Source organism: Vanacampus margaritifer, chromosome 4 (assembly GCF_051991255.1).
Source record: "Vanacampus margaritifer isolate UIUO_Vmar chromosome 4, RoL_Vmar_1.0, whole genome shotgun sequence".
NCBI classification, from domain to species: Eukaryota; Metazoa; Chordata; class Actinopteri; order Syngnathiformes; family Syngnathidae; genus Vanacampus; species Vanacampus margaritifer.
In genome coordinates this window covers 12,229,690-12,250,853 of record NC_135435.1, presented here as the reverse complement: position 1 = coordinate 12,250,853, position 21,164 = coordinate 12,229,690, and the positions used below count along the sequence as shown (strand labels likewise).

At 40.5% G+C, this 21,164-nt stretch overlaps 1 protein-coding gene across 4 annotated transcripts in view; it reads right to left on the bottom strand.

Moving 5' to 3' along the window:
- The window catches only part of fn1b (fibronectin 1b), a 31,972-nt gene extending 11,577 nt beyond the window's left edge, over positions 1–20,395 (bottom strand). The window contains exons 1-28 of one of the 4 annotated variants that reach the window (XM_077562985.1): positions 20,114–20,395; positions 19,166–19,291; positions 18,893–19,030; positions 18,475–18,606; positions 17,909–18,046; positions 17,393–17,539; positions 17,127–17,309; positions 16,211–16,393; positions 15,919–16,095; positions 15,241–15,396; positions 15,018–15,146; positions 13,633–13,776; positions 13,120–13,241; positions 12,787–12,955; positions 11,004–11,180; positions 10,793–10,921; positions 9,896–9,985; positions 8,995–9,189; positions 8,203–8,481; positions 7,835–8,098; positions 7,476–7,570; positions 6,327–6,495; positions 5,200–5,286; positions 4,862–5,053; positions 2,865–3,143; positions 998–1,189; positions 805–894; positions 351–617 (exon numbers count right to left, since the gene is read on the bottom strand). In XM_077562985.1, the coding sequence (XP_077419111.1) occupies positions 351–617; positions 805–894; positions 998–1,189; positions 2,865–3,143; positions 4,862–5,053; positions 5,200–5,286; positions 6,327–6,495; positions 7,476–7,570; positions 7,835–8,098; positions 8,203–8,481; positions 8,995–9,189; positions 9,896–9,985; positions 10,793–10,921; positions 11,004–11,180; positions 12,787–12,955; positions 13,120–13,241; positions 13,633–13,776; positions 15,018–15,146; positions 15,241–15,396; positions 15,919–16,095; positions 16,211–16,393; positions 17,127–17,309; positions 17,393–17,539; positions 17,909–18,046; positions 18,475–18,606; positions 18,893–19,030; positions 19,166–19,291; positions 20,114–20,255 (4,591 nt within the window). In that variant the 5' untranslated portion in view covers positions 20,256–20,395. Of the gene's footprint in view, positions 1–350; positions 618–804; positions 895–997; positions 1,190–2,864; positions 3,144–4,861; positions 5,054–5,199; positions 5,287–6,326; positions 6,496–7,475; positions 7,571–7,834; positions 8,099–8,202; positions 8,482–8,994; positions 9,190–9,895; positions 9,986–10,792; positions 10,922–11,003; positions 11,181–12,786; positions 12,956–13,119; positions 13,242–13,632; positions 13,777–15,017; positions 15,147–15,240; positions 15,397–15,918; positions 16,096–16,210; positions 16,394–17,126; positions 17,310–17,392; positions 17,571–17,908; positions 18,047–18,474; positions 18,607–18,892; positions 19,031–19,165; positions 19,292–20,113 lie in introns of those variants that run through there. The other 3 variants (XM_077562983.1, XM_077562986.1, XM_077562987.1) reach the window with 3 other exon arrangements.
- Positions 20,396–21,164: the final 769 nt, after the last annotated feature.

Here is a 21,164-nt window from a genome sequence, read left to right as displayed (position 1 = left end):
TTCTTCCTTTGGAACATTTTTTGGTCACTTTTTGGACATTTTAAGGTAATTAAAAAAACTTTTCATTTACCTTTCATCCCTCTTTTTCTGACAACATAAACATTTGGACTGATTTTTTTTATAGATCCATAGGGAGCCACAGGAAAGAGATTAAAGAGCCATATGTAGACCCCCTAGCTAATGCAAACTGGCGCCACTGTGTGCTTAACTATGACTGCTGTTATTGTGGCGAGGAAGAGCCATAGGCAGAATGAGAAGCCACAGGGGAAATAGATCTTTTGCACTTGGGTAAACTTTTTGCTTTTTCTGATCTTTGTAAATCAGGCCCTCAGTGTTGCTAAGACACTCACTTGTGGCCTGTGTGCCAGTCACAGGTTGACTATCCTGATTGCCTTTGACCGCGTACACAGCGATGAGGTACTCGGTCTCTGGAGTCAATCCAGTCAAAGTGTAATGAGTCCTGCTAGGAGGAAGTTTCTCATCCTTGGTGCGTCCACCGCTCGTCTTCTGATGGCGGATGCGGTACCCGGTGATACTAGCGGATGGAGCCCGCCAGTGAATGGTGAAGGAGTTGGTTTGAATGTCAGAAAAATCCAAAGCAGTTGGGGAATCCAGAGCTAGAAGGAGATCATTCAGTTGAAAAGGTACATTTGGGGAGGGGGGTAAGAACAAATGAATAGATAATACAAAATAGGATTTTTTTTTTTTTGTGCTGATTTTTTGACTACTGTGTTTTAAAAGAATTATTAATTTGTTCTACTCATGTCTATACCACTCCAATGACAAAACATTGTGTCCACTCACTTGTCGTCTGTGTTCCTGTGGCCGGATTGCTCTCTCGCTCTCCATAAATGTACACCACGCTGATGCGATATTCTGTGTCAGGAAGCAAGTCTGTACGATTGTGAAGGAATACATTCAGTTAGAAAGGCTTGAAAAAAATGAACCGTGTAACTAAAGACATCTCTTTAGTTGTCATAGGCTGTTGTGGTCTTACTCTGCAGCAAGAAGGTGTTAGAGGCTCCGCCCACATTGACCTCCTTAATGTCATGGTCTTCGGTCACAGGGCTGTACCGGATGACGAAGCGTGAAATGTCGCCGGGGGTGGCAACGTGAGGGACTGTCCACGTGACCCTGATGTGGTCGGGACCGACCCCTCCGAACTGCAAGTTGGTGGGAGCTGGAATCACTGAGGATGCGAGAGAATAACAGCTTGATCACATGTAGAAAACTATTCGTGCAATAACATTTCATAGATTGCTTTGTAGTGGCAACTTGACTTATGAGTTCCTGGTTGATATTTTTGGTTTGTGTTGCGAGGAATTTTTTCGCATAATTATGTTATAGGTACTGCATCACTAGATGGTGGCAGCAAACAAAGGGTGAAACTACTTGCAGGTATTCTGCCAAATGTTTTTGTTCTAACGATGGGGCTCAAAGAAAGTGAAAATAAAGTGGATGATGTCTATTCTACCCTTCTTCACATGCCATATGCAGTTTGGCAGATCATGGACATTTTTTAGAAGGAAAAAAAAAAGAGACCGAATGTGCTTGCTTCAAGCCGTTTATTGCCACTCTAAGTTTAGCGTAAAACGAGACATAAGACAAAGAGAATTACAAGTTATGTATTTAACTAACCAGTAACCACATAACTTGTTTTTTTAACGTCCACTGAATTAATGCAGAAAATCATGATTCAAACACTGTGAATTTGTTACATTTCATTTGATTATGTTACTGTATGAATACAATATTGTTGAGTGTTGTTTTACTGATGAAAAAAATAAAATAATATTTTGGGGTTGTTTCAGGGTGGGTTAGAAAGAATTAATGACATTTCCATTCATTTAATGAGGAAAGTTGATTCACGATATAAGTGATTTGAGTTATGAGGATGGTCATGGAACAAATAAACTCACAAGTCATGGTACCACTGTCCAGGATGTACATCATTCCAGAATTGGAAAACCAACATCCATGACCAACTCACTTATCAAATAAAATACATAGTTATGTACAACTTTTACAGCAAATCTGTTTTTTTTGTGGGGTTATGATTTTGTTGATGCCTTCCTTGTTAAAACTTTTTTTTTGTTTGTTTTATTACAGACCTATTTTAAATACATTTGGCAGTCATTATGCTCGATACACACTCTTACTAAATCATTTTCAGCCATCAAAAGTGAGCGGCATGGTTTAGCATAAATGACATCAAGCTAATTGCTCTGACCATGGGTCTGCTTAAGGGTCAGTTCTCTCGTTTAGTTTTCATATTTATTTTTTAGTTCTAAGCCATAATGGAGACCCTGTGACTCATATTATAAGAAAATACAGATTCATATCTGTTTTTCCTTTTGTTAATTTCAGCCAAGTTTATTTTTAAGAGTTAGCATCAAACCTAACACAGCTAGCATGTAACCTACGTTTGAGGAAAAACTAGCATTAGTGTTAGCGTTGATTTACAACCATGTTACTTTTCAACCCTGTTACTGTAGTTTAATGCAAAAATTAAATTAACATTCAAATGAAATTTTAATTTTAATGTTTTTTAGGTGCCTTAGTAATTATACCAGGGTCGCACCAAACAACAAAATATATCAGATGACAAATAATGTATCTCAAATTATCGACTTTTGATGGTTGAGCTGGACGAATCAACAATATTATAATTTTTTTTAAACGTAACAAAAATTATATTAAAAAATTGTCAGTTTTAAAAATGTTGGTGCCAAAATTGTCCTCCAATTCTGGAATAACCCATGTACAAAATATGGACGCTATCATGTTCAAATTGTAACATTTTCATCAATTGTGCCTCCAAAACTCGGGTTCTCCTCAGACATATAGTGAAATGTTAAAATCACCCGTTTGAGTTTGCATTGTGTGTGTGGTTGGCTCGCTTTCCCCCTCTTCCGTAACCGTGACGATACTGATGTCATAGTCCACGCCAGGCTCCAAACCACGAAGCGTGTAATAACCAGCTGATGCGTCCACCATATCTTGAAAAATGGATAAGCTCTCGCCCGCCGTCGCTACCGTTATCCGGTAACCCGTTAGGGTGGAATAGTTCATAGGGATCCAGCGCAGGCCAATGGTGGTGTCAGTAATGTCGACAAAGTGAATATGTCTCGGTGGAGGTATGTCTGCAAGGGTTAGGCCAGGTGCAAAGCGCAAGCAACATTAGAAAGACACAAAGACAATGATTACATGGATTAATTCACTGAATTAAACATACAGTGCCAGGATAGATAACAGTACATTCAACATTCAAATTTGACGGGAAAAATCAACAGTTGAGGCCATGCTCCACTTATATAATTATTACACACAAGATATTCATGCAAATGTTAGCCAAAGACCCCAGCAGGTTATAGTGGAAACGGCTGGATTAAACAACACATAACATTTGTTAAGATTCATATAAACAATAGTTATAACGTCATACACAATAATAAATAAGAGAATTGCTTTTTAATGATTCGTTGGCAGCAGATTTCAGGAATTGCTAATTATTATAGTGTTGAGAGGAGTACTTTACAGTGTTTTATGCAGAATTTATGGTCATGTATAACCTCAATGTATTCCTGGGGTTTATTTTCATGATACTGTATACGCACCAAAAATTACACTAAACTAAACAGTCAGGTACCAATAAGAATGGTACTTCATTTATTTAGCGCTTTTCCATCTTGAAAGGCCCACTTTACATTTGACCACTCATTCACCTACTGATGACGCAGGATCATGAGCAAATAGGGGTTCAGTATCCTGCTCAAGGACACTTCGATGTGGTTACAATGGCATGGGATCGAACCCACAACCTCTAGGGTTGGGAAACAACCACTCTACCAGCAAGCCACTCCGCCCCAAAGAAGGTTTTAACTATCTTCTGAATGACAGTGAGTAAAATATGTCACAATAACATTAAAAGAAAATTATACCATGTTTGGCCCATACTGAAGTACAAATGCTTTACTATACTTACGGTAAGTTTTTTTCTTTATATTTGACTATTTATTTTTCTGATTACTTTTTAAAACCGATATGTACTTCCTACTTGTCACTTTCCAAAACTTGACATGACTCCTTCTTGTGATTGGCTCCAAGTTTCCAGTTTAAAGATTTTGTTGCTGAATAGACGATATATTGCGATGTTTGTTTCTGCTATTTCAAAAACGTTTACAGAAATGAAAAATATCCATACGCTCCATCGTTTCCAATTTTACCTACACCTCGTCGCTACAAATCTCCACAGATGACGTAAATAGAGAGAGCTATGAGCCCTTGGGGAGCTTACAAGGCAGAAAAAAAACCAGACAGCAGCAACATGGAAGAATGCAAACAGGGACTATTAACAACAATGACAACAGATTCATTAATTTAGGAGTATTGTTTGATGTTGTCGGCAACAAAAACTATTTAACTAGCGTAATAACCAAAACTCTGCCACTCATAAATTTTCCATCTAATCTGAAAAAAAAAAACACATGCAAGTAAACCACAGGCATTTAATCAGTTATCATTAAACAATTTAGCAATTTAGTTTTTATTTTTGATAGCATAAAAGTCCGTTTCTTCTTGAAAAATATCAAACATATTCAAGGCCTTGTGAGGCAGAAAACTGACTAAAAATTACACGCACACAGCGAGCTGCTGAAGAATAACTTTTTGCTCAGCAGATAGCTGATAGTGACAGTGTGTGGCAGGCTTTACGAAGACATGATCCAAATCAAACTCTAAACAAAGACAACATACATTCACCCAGCTGTTTCTCTCACACCAGAAACACACTTTGCACTCTTTACTCAATAGTGTAGTCTTCATTCAACATGTGTTAAGGCCTTTTTCCTGTTGCACTTACCTGGGGTGATAATAGTGGAGATGGGCACACTTTCCAAATGGTCCTTGACAGTGAACACGCTGATGTTGTACTCCACCCCTAGATTCAGGTTCTCCAGCATGCATGAGGTTTGATCAGCCCTCACAGACTCCTCGATGCTGTTTCCCTTCTGCCCACTGGTCGGCGTGCTGGACACTCTGTAGCCTGTGATGTCTGCAGAGTGAGGGGGTGGAAAAAGACGTCAGATTTTGCTCATTTATGAGTCACTGTGAGAAGGTGAAAAGATGTACCAGGAAGAGGTGTTTTCGGAGGTCAATGTCTAGACTCGGTGGGCTCCGGGCAGCCCGGTCAATATTTACCTGGTGTTTTGGAGGCTGTCCAGTGGACGGTGAGATCTCCTGTGTCAGAGTTGGACTGGACTCTCAGGTCAGTGGGAGGAGACAAGGCTGGAAGAAGAACACGGCACCAGCATTGGGACATTGAGCTTGTGCAAAACAATCATTGCGCAGTCTCTGCTGATGGGTGTGATTTACTCAGGTGTGGAGAATTGTGTGTTCGTGTAAACGGACTGCCAGCACCATTGGTGGGCGTGGTCTATTAAGATTGTGGCTCATTTGGCAGGTGTGTAAATGAAGCGACTGCTCTATTTTTTTGAGCTAAAGGTAGCTTTAATGATGGGGGAAATTTGGGTGAAAAATAAAGTTTGAATTGATGGCATTGGAAGTGTCAGTGGAAGAGGCAAATGAACATTTTGCAATGTTTTCTGCAGTATAAAAATTGAGCAGTGAACAAGTAGCACTAAAGTGCAGTCTATGAGGTCTATAATTTTGAGAAGACCACCAACTGCATGAAAGCCATGTTTTGTTTGATTGAACTCATCTCGGTGGCATGGGAATTGGATGTACCGGTATTTGCCAGTGTAACACTGCGTTTAAAACCTGGGACAACACACCCAACAAAACTGCTCTGGGACAGGAAAGCACTAATTGTCACAATACACTGATATAACCCAGATGCAACGAAATACCGGATTGGTCAAAGGCAATATGGCATGACTCCTTCTTGTGATTTGCTCCGAGTCAGCCTGCAGATCATTCAGAAGTTTCAAAATTGTATAATGTTTTGTCTCGATAATTTTTGTTTCTGACATTTCAAACGCTTTCACAGAAGTGGAGAAGATCCATTCTCCATCCTGTTGCATCTCATTTTGGAAAAGGATGAGGTGTTGGAAAAATGTGAGGCGACAGGGAGAAATAGATCTTTTCTGCTCCTGTCGGGTAAAATTATTCTAAATACTAAGCTCTAAGTACCTTTCCTCTCTTTTGTTGTCAAACCTTAAGGTCACAAATTCTGACTGGTCGCAGATTTTTCTGTAAAATTTGTTCTTGTGTGTGCCTACTCTGCATGCTTAGCCGATGTATTTCTGGGTGTTTCCGGTTAGTCAACTTAACGTACATCAGGCACTACGTGTTTCACAATTACTCACAAGTGACAACATTGCGGGTGATGGGGTTTCCACTGGGGCGTCCATTGAAGATGGGCTGAACATTGTATGTGTACTGAGTTCCGGGAATCAAACCGGTTACATAAAGGCGTCCAGTGTCAGAGGTCTTGTGTTTTGGAGACTCTCCTTGCTGGCTGGGGAGCACAGACAGCTGGAAAGAAGATCAGATCACTAAATGAGAAAAGCACACATTGCTGTAGACCGCAAAGACGTTACATCATAATGCTGAACCTCTCATGAAGATTGAATCAACGCTACTCACGAAAAGTTAGGTACATTGGGCTTTTGCGTGAAATCTCAAGATGAACTTAATTTAACCGTCTCTAAACTTTTTAATGTCTACTGTTCAATTGTTTTTGTACCTTTTACACAATGTGCTGCTCTCGAATAAGGAGCTGAATAGCATGCACTCAAAAATAACCCAAATTGGGTAAAAAATGGGCCGACACAAAAAATTTCTGTTATTAAACAAATTTAATTAATACAATTAGTAAAATCATTAAAAAAAAATCCACAAAGCAAATTTTTTTTGTGCTTGTTTTGTGGTATATTGATTTGACCCAACTTTTTGGGTTAATTCAATATCCCAAACGAATTTGGTAAAAAATTAACTAACCCAACCTTTTGAATTATTTAATCCAAAGCATTGGGTCAAATTAAATAATAACCCACAAAGACCACAAAAAAAACCAATTTGTTGTTTTTTGTAGGTTATTTATTAGACTTAACTTTTCAGGTCAATTGAATGACCCAATTGAATTGGGTGAAAAATGAACCGACCCATCTTTTTTAATTATTCAACCCAAAAAGTTGGGTCCAATTTAATTAATAATCCACAAAGCAACACAATTTTTGGGTTATTTTGTGGGTTATTTATTTGTTCCAAAACGTTTTGGGTTAATTGAATAACCCAAAAAGTTGAGTTGATCCTTTTTTGACCCAATTTGCGTTATAACTTACCTAACTGTTTTTAGAGTGCAAAATAAACAATAAAATCAAAACAAAAAGACATCCTTATTTTTTTAAACCCACAGTGGATGTACAAAAAGGGGTAGGTAACAGTTAACATTCTAACATGCACATTAAAAAGTGATTTATGTGATGTGGCGAGTTTGTTCAGATTTTTTCTACCTTGTAGCTAAACCGGCGGGCAGGAATCCAGGTTATGATGATGGAGGTATCAGTTACCTCTGTGTTGAAAGCAGGTGCATTGCCCATCTGGGGAGCTGGAAAATTGAATGATAGAATGATATGACAATTACAAAGCAAGAGCTATTCGACTCTAAGTGGATGAGGGGGTGAGATAGATGGTGAAATTGTTGACATAGCTGACTTCTGACAGTGATCAGCCCTAAGTCAGGTGTGCATGACCCCGAAGAAGATAAGTGCTATGAAAAATGTATTGCTATTGAGCTCATTTTGAAGGTCTGGGTCTTGTCTTGAGAACAACACTTGTGCAATTATCACCATGTTTTATTTCTTACACTCACCTGTGGTGAAAGACGTGGTAATGGGCTCACTAAGCACACTGTCCAGCTCAGAGTGCAGAGTAGCAGTATAATCAGTTTCGGGACGCAAATTCCTCAGAGCGTATTGGGTGACCCCGCCGGGGATTCTCTTCTCAATAGGACTGGAGCCCTGGATGCTCACAAAGAGACGGTAGCCAGACACCACAGCGCGGGGGGCTTCCCAAATGACCAGAGCGCTGTCTGGGCCAATGTCAGTAAACTGCACGTTGGTGGGAGCATCAGGTTCTGGAAGGGAATAGAAAGTAGGACGTATTCCCGTAAATTCCCTTTGAATATGTCCAACTTTGAAAATCTCCAAATTTTCCAACCCTCCTCGGAACAACACATACTGGTAAACATCTCGCCCATCAGCGGCTCGCTCTCCACACCCCCGTTAATGGCGTAGACGTAGAAGCGGTAGAGGGTGCCTGGTTGAAGGTGGGTGATGTCAGCGTAGGCGTTGGGCGAGACCGGCAACTGGAGGGGTCTGATCTCGGTGCCATCAGGCCCGACGGGAGAAAAGGTGACCCTGTAACCGGTCACCTCGCTGGGTGGCCCATTCCACGTGATGGTGATTTTCACATCTGTGACCTCATAAAACTGCAGGTCGGTGGGGGCTGCCACCTCCTCTGTGCCACAAAATCAAAGACAAAGTGTTAAGTATGTGTAAAAATATTACGCAAACCGTATTTTCGAAAGTATTTTCAGCATGTGATATCTTTGAAAAACTAGTTCATGATCCATTTACTAGTAAGCTCTTTCTAATACCAGTAGAGTATTGAATAAGTGTTTGTGATGTGGCAGAACATTTAGAAATTCACAAGATAAAATGTTACAGTTAAACAGACGACAGAAGAGAAATGTTCTTAAACTAAACTATTCCCTACATCTGGTTTTACTTTTGAAAGTCTAAATAAACATTTTCTAGCCTGACAAGTCAATAATCCAGCTGCAGATGTGATAAGGACTGATAGAGAGTGTTTCTTTGTGCCTGTTGGTTGTGTGCACATTCTTTTCTCCTAATCTACGCATTTTCCGAAAACCACCATGAATCACACAGAGGTCATCCTGGGGCCGCGATGTGCTAAGATCATTCAAAAAAAACCATCACGACAGCTTACATCATGGTTCGTTAAACATACCTGGTTGAGAAGATCCAGCCGTATGGACCTGGACAAAAACTGGCTCACTCTCCTGATTCTCTTCCACGGCAAAGATGCTGATGTTGTACAGCACACCCGGGAGAAGGTCAACCAGGGTCACTGAGGTCTCCGAGTCGGGCAGGTTCAGCTCTGTGCTGCTGCCCTCCACGGAAGGCGTGTAAACCACACGGTACCCTGGTTGCACGCAGATGCAGACGCATGGATGACTTTTTGATATCCTAACACCGGGGTTGCAAAATTCCACAGGGGAGTAACAGAATTTCATGGGACTAAAACATGAATTTAATGAATTGAAGGTTGACACTTTACTCATTCACTCCCAGCCATTTTCACTGAAGCAATCCCCTTCACTCCTGGTTGTTTTACTGTATTTTGACTGATTTTGCAAGGCCCACAGAATATTGTGTTCTATTGCTATACAAACATGGAACGTACTAAAATAAAGATAATCTGTTTTTGTTTTGCAGCAATTAGCATTCGATTTCAGCTAAGTTTCATCATTATCCACAAATCTGTTTAAAACAGTGGAGAAAAGAGCTTTTTGCAATATGGCCCTGGTTGATCTCTTATACTCTGCTGCCACCTGCTGGCCGTTTTTTTTTTTTTTTTTTTAAATAACTATCATTTCTTCAACCGTTCTGTGCAGTTGAGAGGCAGCATCAAAGCCTTATGTATGCTCTAGCATTTTAAAAAAAACACATAAAGAAACATATAAATACGTCTTTGGGAGACTTAAAACATTTAAAATAAAACTTATTTATACGTTTTTGGGAGTAAACTCCCTATCTTAACTTCCCATGAAAATTACCATAAACTTTCTGGAAATTTATTGGATATATTCTACCACTTACCACACATAAAATGAGAAATTGATTATTACCAGTAATAGGAGCTTGGGGTCTGGACCATCTGATGCGGATCGACGTCTCTCCCACATCATCGATAGCATGCTGAGCAGGAGTGTCAGGAGCTGGGAAAAAGAAAGCATTATTTGAACATTATTTATCAATTTTATTTAGAACTTTTTTTTCCAAAAGAAGGACAGAACTTAGCAAGGAGAGCAGTGAGACAGTGAAAGAAAAAAAAGAGACCCAAATGTTATGTTTTATGAAAGTTAAGGTATACAGGGTTTTATTTTTGTTGTTTTTTTAGTAGCTAATTATAATTAACTTACAGTAGTGATGTGCAACAATGTGAAACTTGAAGTTGGAGTAGTTTGAATGGGTCGAGAAACATGGGATGATGAGGTACAGTAAATATGTATGTAAATGTCCTTCAATTACAGATTTGTTTGAGTGAAAATCGGGAAATTCTGGGTTGTAAATAATTCTGTTGATGTCTTGAATGAACTGAATATTTTGAAGTTGGAATAGTTGCAATCGGTCAAGAAATGTGCAAGGAGGAGGTAAATATGTAAAATCTCTTCATTTGTAAATTTAATTCTGAAAATCGGAGGATTTGGAGAATGCTTTTGATGTGCCTTTTCATGTCCTAAATAAGCGTAACAGTTTCAAGCTGGAATGCTTTGAATCGGTCAAGAAATGGGGAATGAGGAGGCAAAATGTCTGTATTAATTTGGTAATGTTGTCAGAAAAATGTGGAATAATGAAAAATGTGAGAACTTTGTTTTAGAAGGGATTTTCACTATTCAAGACAGGGATCTGATTTATTTCTGTTTTCATGATTTCCTATGGGCCAATCATATCAACTAATGTCTCGTTAAAAAAGATTACCTTTCTGTCCTGCTAGACATGAAAAAAGTCACTCTTGTTTTTACCTGTTATCTGCGATGTTGACAGGATGAGCGTGGCATCGCCATCATCTGGAAGCTCATAGACGTTAACGTTGTACCTGCGCCCTGGCAGAAGGTTACCGATGGTGACAGAAGAGGATGTTCGAGGTAAGTCTGAAACAGATAACATCAAGTGACGGGATGAACACATCTGCACTCGGGTCTACAATTACACAGCACCGTTCTATGTATTTACCCAAGACTTGTCGCTGTGCACCCTCCTCACTGAGCTCATACTCCACCCTGAAGCCGGAGATGGTGGCTGAGGCCGAAGTCCAGGACACGACGAAGCTGTTTGAGGTGATTTCCGTCACGGATTCCGAGGTGTCAACCAGCGGTGGAGGCTTGTTCGTCTCTCCCTCGGAGGTTTCCACTTCAAAGGTGGAGGGATGTCATTTTGTTACCTAACTTCTCATGTGCAGACAGTGTCATACAGTAGCGGAAGGTGGTAGTAAAATAAATGGTACTTTTTATTTAACTAGACCATACTAGTCATTCTACTGTAAATAATTACCCATATGATTGTTCAAGGTGTCCATAGAGATGTTTGTAGGATGATTTATGCAATATACTTGTTGTCCATTTGTACACTTTTTCCTCACTGAGTAAGATAATTCAGTGCACTAGTAGGATGACTGTCTTCCTAGTATTTCACTACTACTACGTTTGCATTACTTCTCTCCACTAGTTTATGTTATTTCTGAAATCAAATAGGACTGTTACATGTTACCAGTGAGGCAAAACTGTGCAGTAGTTGACATTTGTGTGCAACGAGTGGGGTCTTATAGGCTACTAGTCTGTGACACATGCCTAGTGTTACTAGTACAGCACAGAAGTTTACTAGTCAGGTTTAATTGTTAACCAGAAGGGCACTAGAAGTGGAAAAAATATATATTGTAAAACATAGTCATTCCTCTAGTGGCTCACGCCTTAGTCATTTTACTAGTGCGTTGAAATGAGAGGACTAAAAGCGGAGGAGCGGAGCTTTACGTCGAGAGAACCCCCCCTAAAAACAATAAAAACAGGCGGACTGCTATGATAATAGTACTAAAACAGTTAAACTTTTCTTGACAATAATATGTTATATGTGACCTCACTAGTTTAAACATGACATTCTGATTAATATTACATTTGTGCAATATGAGTTACGCAGCAAAATGCAGCCATTTTTAGCCATTTCAGGGGGCGGCCATTTTGCCACTTGCTGTCGACTGAAGATGACATCACAGTTGCTCAGGGCTCAGGCAACAACTAATCACAGCTCACCTGTTTTGTGAAGCTGAGCTGTGATTGGTTGTCATTTATTTTCATGACCATTACGTTGAGCAACAGTCGAGCTAGTACAAAATGTAGCCCAAAAGTATTCGACTTCAAAAGTTTGTGCACGTTTTTGTTAGTTTTTATGTCCTTTACGAAATGCTGACCCATTAAAAAGACGCAATCGCAACTCACCTGTTTTCTGAAGCTGAGCTGTGATTGGTTGCTACCTGAGACCTGAGCAACTGTGATGTCATTTTCACTCGACAGCAAGTGGCAAAATGGCCGCCTTCTAATATTGATAAAAACTGCTGGATTTTGCTGCTTAAACTCATATTTTACACAATATTAACCAGAATACTGTATTTAGACTAGTGGGGCTGCATGGAACATATTACTGTCAAGAAATTTGGGGGGAGTTGACATCCCCTTTAAAAAAGACAATAATACAGATAATGAAGATATTTATTTAACATGGTGTTGATTACTCACGATTATGTTTACAGTTGTGGAGAAATGCAGTACACTGCCTCATTCTGAGAGATTCTAATATTTTGGTTGCCTTTGGCTGATTGATATGTGCACTGTATAACTCATCTTTGTATAATCTACCTCACTTCAACTATCAAAGGCATCACTTTTGACATAACTTTGTAGTTGAATGTGCAGGTGTGAGTTGATATCAAGACAATATTTGGAAAAAAACTTGTAGGTTTACTCACAAGAACCATGCGTGGTGGTGAAATCGAACCGTGTGACCTCACGTTGTCCGTAGCGCAAGATACTGATCAGCTGACCCTCATAGGTGACCCCTGGACGCAGGCCGGAGATGGTGTAGGAGTTGAGTTGACCGGGAACGACTACCTCCTTCCAGGGGCTGCGGGAATTTTTCTAGATAGAACAGGCAGGTGAGATGAATGACGACCACCTTTTAAAAAATAATAATGATAACAAAGCTGACAAAAGACAAATGGAAGAAGTAGGATGGCTTTGGAAGAGCAAAATGACAAATCATAATTATCAGTAAGGGACAGAAAGACAAAATCCTGACTCACAATCTTCCATTTGAGGATGTACTGCGTGATCTGAACAGATGAGGGGGGGTTCCACTGGATGGGGTGCGAGTCCGGCTGTTTGCCCGCCTCCGTGATGATGACTTGGACTGGCCTGTGGCCACCTGGAAAGTTGCAGTGAGACTCGATGAGAGAAAGAAGAAGCTGACGGCGACGTCCTCTACGTTAGCACGACGGTGTTATAGTAGCTGTGGGTTTGCGTGGGTGAAAGATGGCTTCTGTGGCACTTTGGCACAACCGAAGCACCAGCTCACAAACTTTCTCACAGTGTGACATAACACTTGAGTACGATGCTTACCACTCACCATTTATCTGCCCACATTTGTTGGCATGTATCTCTCTTTCATTTGGTCTGACTTCTACAAAAACATTGGCCTGGTGCAACTTTAGAATGAGAGCTACATTGCACAATTTTTTTTTCTTGTTTAACTCAGGCAGTGGGTGAGGTTGATGAGGAGGAGTAGGATATGTCCGTAATACATAAATGTTTCTCACCTTGATAATTTTGCTGGGGCTCACATCTCATTTCTCCAATCCCGTTGCCATAGCAATAACAGCGATATTGGATGCCATGGATGACTTTGTCCCATGACTCTCCAATTTGATAGAACGCCCTGGTCTGTGGCTCCTGACACTGATCTGTTATATGAAACGAGAATGACGGGTGGTTGCTTAACTAGCTAAAAACAGAGTATACATCTGCCCAGCATTCACACCTGAGACCTTGTAACACTATAATCACATGACACCGTGGAGGAAACTGGCTTATTGGGCTTAATTTGGACATTAATGGCTGTATGTTAAATGAATTTGTTTGGACAGATTTATACAAAAATGGTATGTTACCCTCTTACTGAAAACTTTCTTCTTTTCGTCCAATTTATTATGTTTAACCTGAATCTTTAGGTTGTCACCTCTACTGTGATTCAATGCTAATTTAGTAAAAAAAAAAATTAAAAAAACAGATAGAAGTTCATATCAACCAAGCCATAAAGACCCTGTAAAGTTAATTCAGAGATTTGTTTTTGAAATAGAACATACATATTTGAAAATAATTACTGAAAACATAAAGACACATGTTGAGAGAACTACCTATTGTGGAAAAACACTTATGTTAATTTTTGTCATTTTTTACATTTATTTTAGGGGGGAAACTGAATGCAGACATCTCAAAAGCATAAAAATCTAAAAAAGAAAAAAAAAAGGGGGGGGGGAAGGACATAAGTGTTTTCACATAGAAGTGACAATATGTAGTCCTGAATGGTGTACATAACGTGCAAACTGCATTTCAGTATTCGTGATTTCTTGTGAACGTCACTAAAATGGTGCCCAGTGATATACTTTGGATTGGGCCCTCACTACGTAATGACTTGAACGACTTTGTACAAATCAATTGTTATTCGGAGAAATTGTGAGTTAAATATTAGGCTCATTTCTATCACTACAGGCTACAGCATGCAATTAGCTAGCTAGCTAGCTATGCCTACACCCCCAAAATGTATCTTCCCTGGGTGCCAAAATTTACAGAAGATCTGCATCTGTTTATTCAAGTTCTCAAATGATTCAGTGACACCGCAGATGAGCCCTCTAGCCGCCCGCTGGCCTAGAAGAACACAGGACGCTCGTTAGCTTGTGAGCTAGCTGGTGGCTAGCACCTCTCCTTGTGGCGTGGAATGCCTAATATCAATCCAGTGGGATATATTCCAGCCATTGGAGGTTTTAAGTGGATATATTTTCGTGGCTCGAACACATTAGGATGTGTAGGCATAAAAAATATGCCAGACGAAGGCATTTATTCATTTTAAAGGCACTTTAAGACTTCAGAATAACTTATGGCCAACACATATGCGACTTTGTTCCACCATGGCCAAAGAACTTACCAATAGCATCACACTTCCAGCGTCCACGTCCCTGTCCATAGCAGGTACAGTTCATCATGTAGCCCTCATCGTGGCGCTTGGAGAACTCCTGGTTGACATCATAGGTCAAGCCCTCCACAATACACTGATCTGAACACGCAAAGGTGAGAGAGTAACACACCCTGCTGACAGATGACATACAGTAGCTTGCGAGTTTCATGACATCTTGTGTGACATCTCTCACCTCGCAGCTGTGAGTAAGCGAGACAATTCCACTCCCCTCGACCATTGCCGAGGCATGTGCACTCCATCATGTGACCCATGACGTCGTGGCGTTTGTCCCATTTGTCGCCAACGCGGTGCATGGCTCCATCGTTTGTTGTGCACACCTCCTCTTGTGCTACGGGAAAAGAACAAACAGTACCCTTTGCTACGTGTCTCCACAGTATGTACTCGTGCTTGTGGGTATTGATTTGTTTTTGTTTGAGTTCAAATCTGTCCAGTGTAGTGGATGCCAGTTACTCAATAACACATAAAATGGCTCCACATCAATTACTGGATTTCACTCACCTTGATTGTCTACACCAAAGAATTAACCCTGTGGGCTCAATGCTGGCTGTTTGTCTTTGGCATCTTTCTTTCTCTTTTTTTTTTGAAGCATTTTAGCTGTGTGAATGTAATGAAACATCCATAATGGTTTGGGATTTTTAAATTAATAATACACTATTTATGTCAAGTTGTACTTTTTGGTTCTATCATTTACATATGGCACATGATAACTGCCTGATCATAAGTGTCCTTGCCTAAGAAAAAATAGGCAGTAGCCATACTGGTGAGGTTATATTTGAACTGTCTCCTTGCATGCAAGCTTGTATTAAATCATATCCTTCATTGTTCTCGAAAGTGGACCTCACACACTCACCAGCCATGGGGCAGAATCCGAAGTGTTGATCGGTGTCGTAGTTGTATGTGGTTCCGCACCACTTCATGCTATCACGACGGCCATCAGACGTGCAGTCGGTGTAGTTGCGGCCGCTGTACAGGTAGGGGAAGTGGCAAAGGGCGCCATTGGAGTTGCCTCCTCGTGTGGCCACGATGGCTGCATGGTAATAGGCGGAAAAACATGTTTGTGTTTTGTCTACAGAGTCTACATCATAAAAACAGCTCAAAATAAGTCAAAACATATTGCGAATGGCATCTTCCATTCTTCTTACCATTCTTCTCAGTACAGAAAGAGTACTGCTGGTCGCGCTCATAGTCTGAGGTTGTGGAACACCACAATTGCCCATCTGTGCGTCCATCCGTGGTGCACGAGTAGTAGGTCTTCCCCATGGAAACAAATGGGAATACACAGGGCTGGCCGTTGGAATTGCCACTATACACCTGGTTCCGGGCCTCTGGACATATCAAGAACGCCAATTTGCTTTTAATTGAGGATTTTAAAACATCCATGAAGCTAAAAATCCTCCATGTGAAAAACATCATGCAACAGTTTTACTATTTTTACTTTTCTCATTTACCTTTACTTTTACTTAAGTCAACCCAAATAATAATAATTCTTGACAATGATATGTTCTATGCAGCCCCACTAGTCTAAATACGGTATTCTGGTTAGTATAGTGTTGGTGGAATATGAGTTAAGCAGCGATATCCAGGAATTTTCATCAGTGTTAGGCGGCCATTTTGCCACTTGCTGTGGAGGGAAACTGACTCACAGTTGCTCAGGTCTCAGATAACAACCAATCACAGCTCAGCTTCAGAAAACAGGTGAGCTGTGATTGGTTGTTGCCTGAGCCCTGAGCAACTGTGACGTCATCTTCAGTCGACAGTAAGTGGCAAAATGGCCGCCCCATGAGATGGATAAACACGTCTGGATTTTGCTTGATAACTAGAGCTGTTAAACGATTACATTTTTTCATCAGATTAATCAGATCTTTGAATTTTGATTAATCACAATTAATCGCTTAATAAAAAAGCCTTTTTTTAAATCAACATTTTTCCCACGAAATATGCAGAGCACCGATTATGTGTTAATTATGTCTACATTTAATCTATTTCTACATTTTTTTGATCCCCTGCACACACTCATCTTTCCCAAATAAAGGAGAGAATCTTGTCTATTCTACTCACCCCACTCCTGACAGCTGACCCCATTGCCCAGACATGTGCAGAGCATCTGCTTGCTGCCCTGGTTTCTGATCCAACGCTGTCCGTCGTGGTAGGTGGCTCCAGAGTCGGTGCGACAGGTTCCTTCAATGGGAGTCTCTGGTTGCAGCTGAGGGTGGAGGGGGCTCACCACCACTGAACTTGTGCCTGTTGAAGACCAGCGTAATTGAAAGTGTGAGAAGCTGGTAACGCGGGTACCTAAGCGAAGTCCGTTGGGTTTCCTTTCTCACCTTGGCCTGCGTTGTGACGCTCACACTTCCATTCTCCACGACCGTTTCCCAAACACAAGCACTGCAGCGTGTGCCCATTGGCGTCATTCTTTGACCATGTGTCTCCAATGCGGTAGGACGTTCTGGTGTCCTGGTCATTGCAACGGTCTGGACGGAGAGCCAGAGTAGTCAGAACCAGCTACAACAAAAACATGACCAAAGCGTATGTGTGTGTGTGTGTTCTTGTTTTTGTTACATGGTAGGGCCAATATATCAGGATTTCACAGAGTTGTGGGGCCCACCCGTCCAAGTGGGGCTATTTTGCTGGGCCCCACACGTTTAGACCTCTTTTTGAGAGTCATGACTTGGTTTTAGAGTTTAGGTTTGAATTGGGTGTTGGTTGAGGTTAGGGTAAGGAATAGAAGTAGGCAATAATTTTTGATGGTTGGGGTTAGGAGAAGAGGCTAGGAAATGCAATATGTCAATGAGATGGCCCCACAAAGATAGTAAAACGAACTTGTGTGTGTTTCTACTTACTCCTTGAGGTGCATGTGATACGTCCATTTCCTTCACCCAGGCAAGTACAATCCAGCATCATCCAGCCTTGGTAGGGTTTCTCCCACGTTTCCCCAACCACATATGACGAGGCAGCATTGTTGTCGTAGCAACGCTCAGCTGGGTAGAAAAGCAAGCAGGCATGAAAAGCTGTTTCAGCATTTATTTGCTATCTTTGATTTCTAGCTTGTGGTCCATGTACTAGTACGCTCAGAGAGCACAGTTCATGGGCCACAAGATCGATATCAGGACTAGTGGATCAATGTTTAAATGTCTTTATTTAGTCAAATCCATATTTTAGGCTTGCGAGACTTGGCCAGAAAATCCAAACCATCACGTTTTCCAGCAAGCGCATGTGGATAATAGTGAGATGAGCAGAGGAGACGTGCTGTGTTACACATGCTTTGTTTGACTGGTTCGTTGAATATTTACAGCGATATTAAACACAAGTTGGTCTTTGAGTTGGTGAATGAGGCTTCATTCACTTTGCAAGCTGACCTGTGCAACCTGTGAAAACATGTTTATTTACTGTAGTAAAAGATACCCACCCACAGGCTTGCAGGTCCACTCTCCTTTGCCATTTCCAAGACACACACACTCCAGCATGTAGTCGGCAGTATCATGAGGCCTCTGCCAGGTGTCCCCAATTTTGTAAGACCTTCCGCCTTCATGGCAACGATCTATGAATGACATGATAGGTTCTTTCAGATAGTAGAGAGAATAATCTGCCAGGGATTATTGCTGTCACCCTGCTTGTATGTTGATGCTCCGCAAAAGGAGCAGATGTTTGAAGGTTTATGACTACCAGAACATCTATAACGCATGTCGCATTAAATGTTCGTACTAGCAGTCTCCATTAGCTTGTCTATGGCCATTAGCATTAAGCTAACAAACATTTGTGTGATGAAATATGTCAGCGCAAGTATTGATCAAATAAAAGTCTCCAGCATATTTTAGGTAACTCACTTGCGATGGTGCAGCTGATCTTGCCCCGACCAGATCCAATGCAAGTGCAGTCCCACATCATTCCCTCCTTTGGTCTCTCGTAAGTTTCACCAACTCGGTATGTCCGGTCATTGTACTTATCATAACAAGACTCCTCCACTAATAAAGGTACAAAGGAAGCACAACATAATAACAATACAATACTCAGAGGGGCTGGAATAAACTGTTTGCTTGCTTAAGTCAAATAACATTATAATGAGAGTAATAAAAATAAATAAATAAACTCTCACTGACCGTCAGGCTTAGTTTTACATTTGATGCCTTGTGCTCCATTGCAGGTGCATAACAGTATGCTGCCCCGGTAAGGTTTCTCCCACTGCTCGTTCACTCTGAATGAGCGACCGTTTTCCTCACAGCCAACTAGAGTAGAGATCATAAAAACAAATCATTAGGTGAACAATCAAGAAAACAATGTTCAATCCGTATCACACCATCAGAAAGGGATTCATTTAAACATGTTTGTTTTGTGATTGTAGTTTGCAACAGGACACAAATAGAAAGCCATTCAACTTAACCCCTGGGCGTTATTTGACCATTTTTTGGCTTTTTGTTGGTTCTGACCAAGCCATTTCAAAATAAAATAACGCCCAGGGGTTTTAAAGTCCATGTACTAGTACCCCCCCTGAACTAGTGAGGCAATTAAAGCACACTCAGAACGACTGTCTTATAAGTAATGGGTTTTTTTCACTACTAGTGCCACTTTTGGCCTACTAGTATGCAATAAAATTTGACTAATCAACTACTGTGCAGAATTACTAACAACATTAGGCCCAACTAGTAAGCATGTACGTCATACTAATAGCCTCCAGGAGTCTACTAGTAGCAGCAAATGCACTTTAGTAGTTTTGCCTCACTAGTAACATATAGGATAGCAAGGCTCTAATGGCTTGTTTGAATATTTATTACAATAGGAGGACAACTTTTGCATTAATAGTTGGACAATAATAAATATTCTGTATCAAACTAATAGTTTTCCCGAAATGACACTGCCAATTGAATGTAGCATTATTATAATTGTAAAGACAGGATATATAAATAAATACAGTGCATATGGAAGTAAAACATCATCAAATCAAAACAGTGACTAATCAACGTCACTATAAAAATAATAAACCCACAACGAAAAGTCAGGGCAAAAAAGTTCCTGGAATAAAGTTATAGTAAATAAATGCATGCACAAACCTGCACTGACAGCCTCTGTGTCGTGGAAATCGGGATACATCTGATACTGGCCACCCTGTCTTTTAGTCTTTGGCACGCCGTTGACCACAACGCTGCACACGCACACCGCCACCAGAACCCTCGTGAGTGGGACAACAGACATTTTACGCACAAAAAGAAAGACGACCGAAAGTGAAAAGAAGTGCAATTCCCCTCCCTAAAGAAAGAACGAAACTCAGATTGTATCAGTTTTCACCCACTGCCGTGCAGCCGGTGCGCAAGGCTGAGGAGACTGAAGAGCAGAGCTTATAAGGGCTGGTTGCACTACTGGGATGCAGCCTGCATGCTGGCCAACAGAAGGAGGAGGGGGTTGCCTGCGGGGCTTCAATTGTGGTGGCTGTTGACACTCCCCTCTCAGGAAAACAAAGACTACCAGCTGTGGCCAACGTACTCACATGTACAAGCAAAAAAAAGAAAAGAAGTTAAGAGTACTTCGACTCCTGTGTATAAATATATATATTTTAAGTATTTTTAAAGTACAGACTCTAATAGTAAAAAAATATATATTTGATTTATTTTATTGTTTTTATTTGATTTATTTATTTTTACTGTGAATTATATACAAAAGTCATTGTATAACTTGGCATAATAGGAAAATATTCACTAATCTACTTGCATACTAGTGATAATAATGGGAAGAAAATAAAAATCACTGGACATGCTATCAAAACAATGAGTTATTTCCATAGCTTTGTAAATCTTGTGAACAAACAGAAAAAAAAAGCTCAATTAGTGATAAGGAAATAGAGGATTTTATGTAACTGTTGTCACAGTTTTATTCTGCCTTTTAACACTTGCAGATTTCAAGTAATCAAGATTTCACCCACAGTTCTTTACTGCTATTTCCTATTTTACATCATGTTGCCAACTGCAGAGGTTGAACAAATATATTGTAGCGCTCATGAGACAGTGATGACCAGTGAACACCTTAATTTTTGCAAGTAGAAGATTTCGTTACTTCGCCAACAAATTACCCAATGCAGGAAAGTAATTCTTTCCCATGTCATTTACA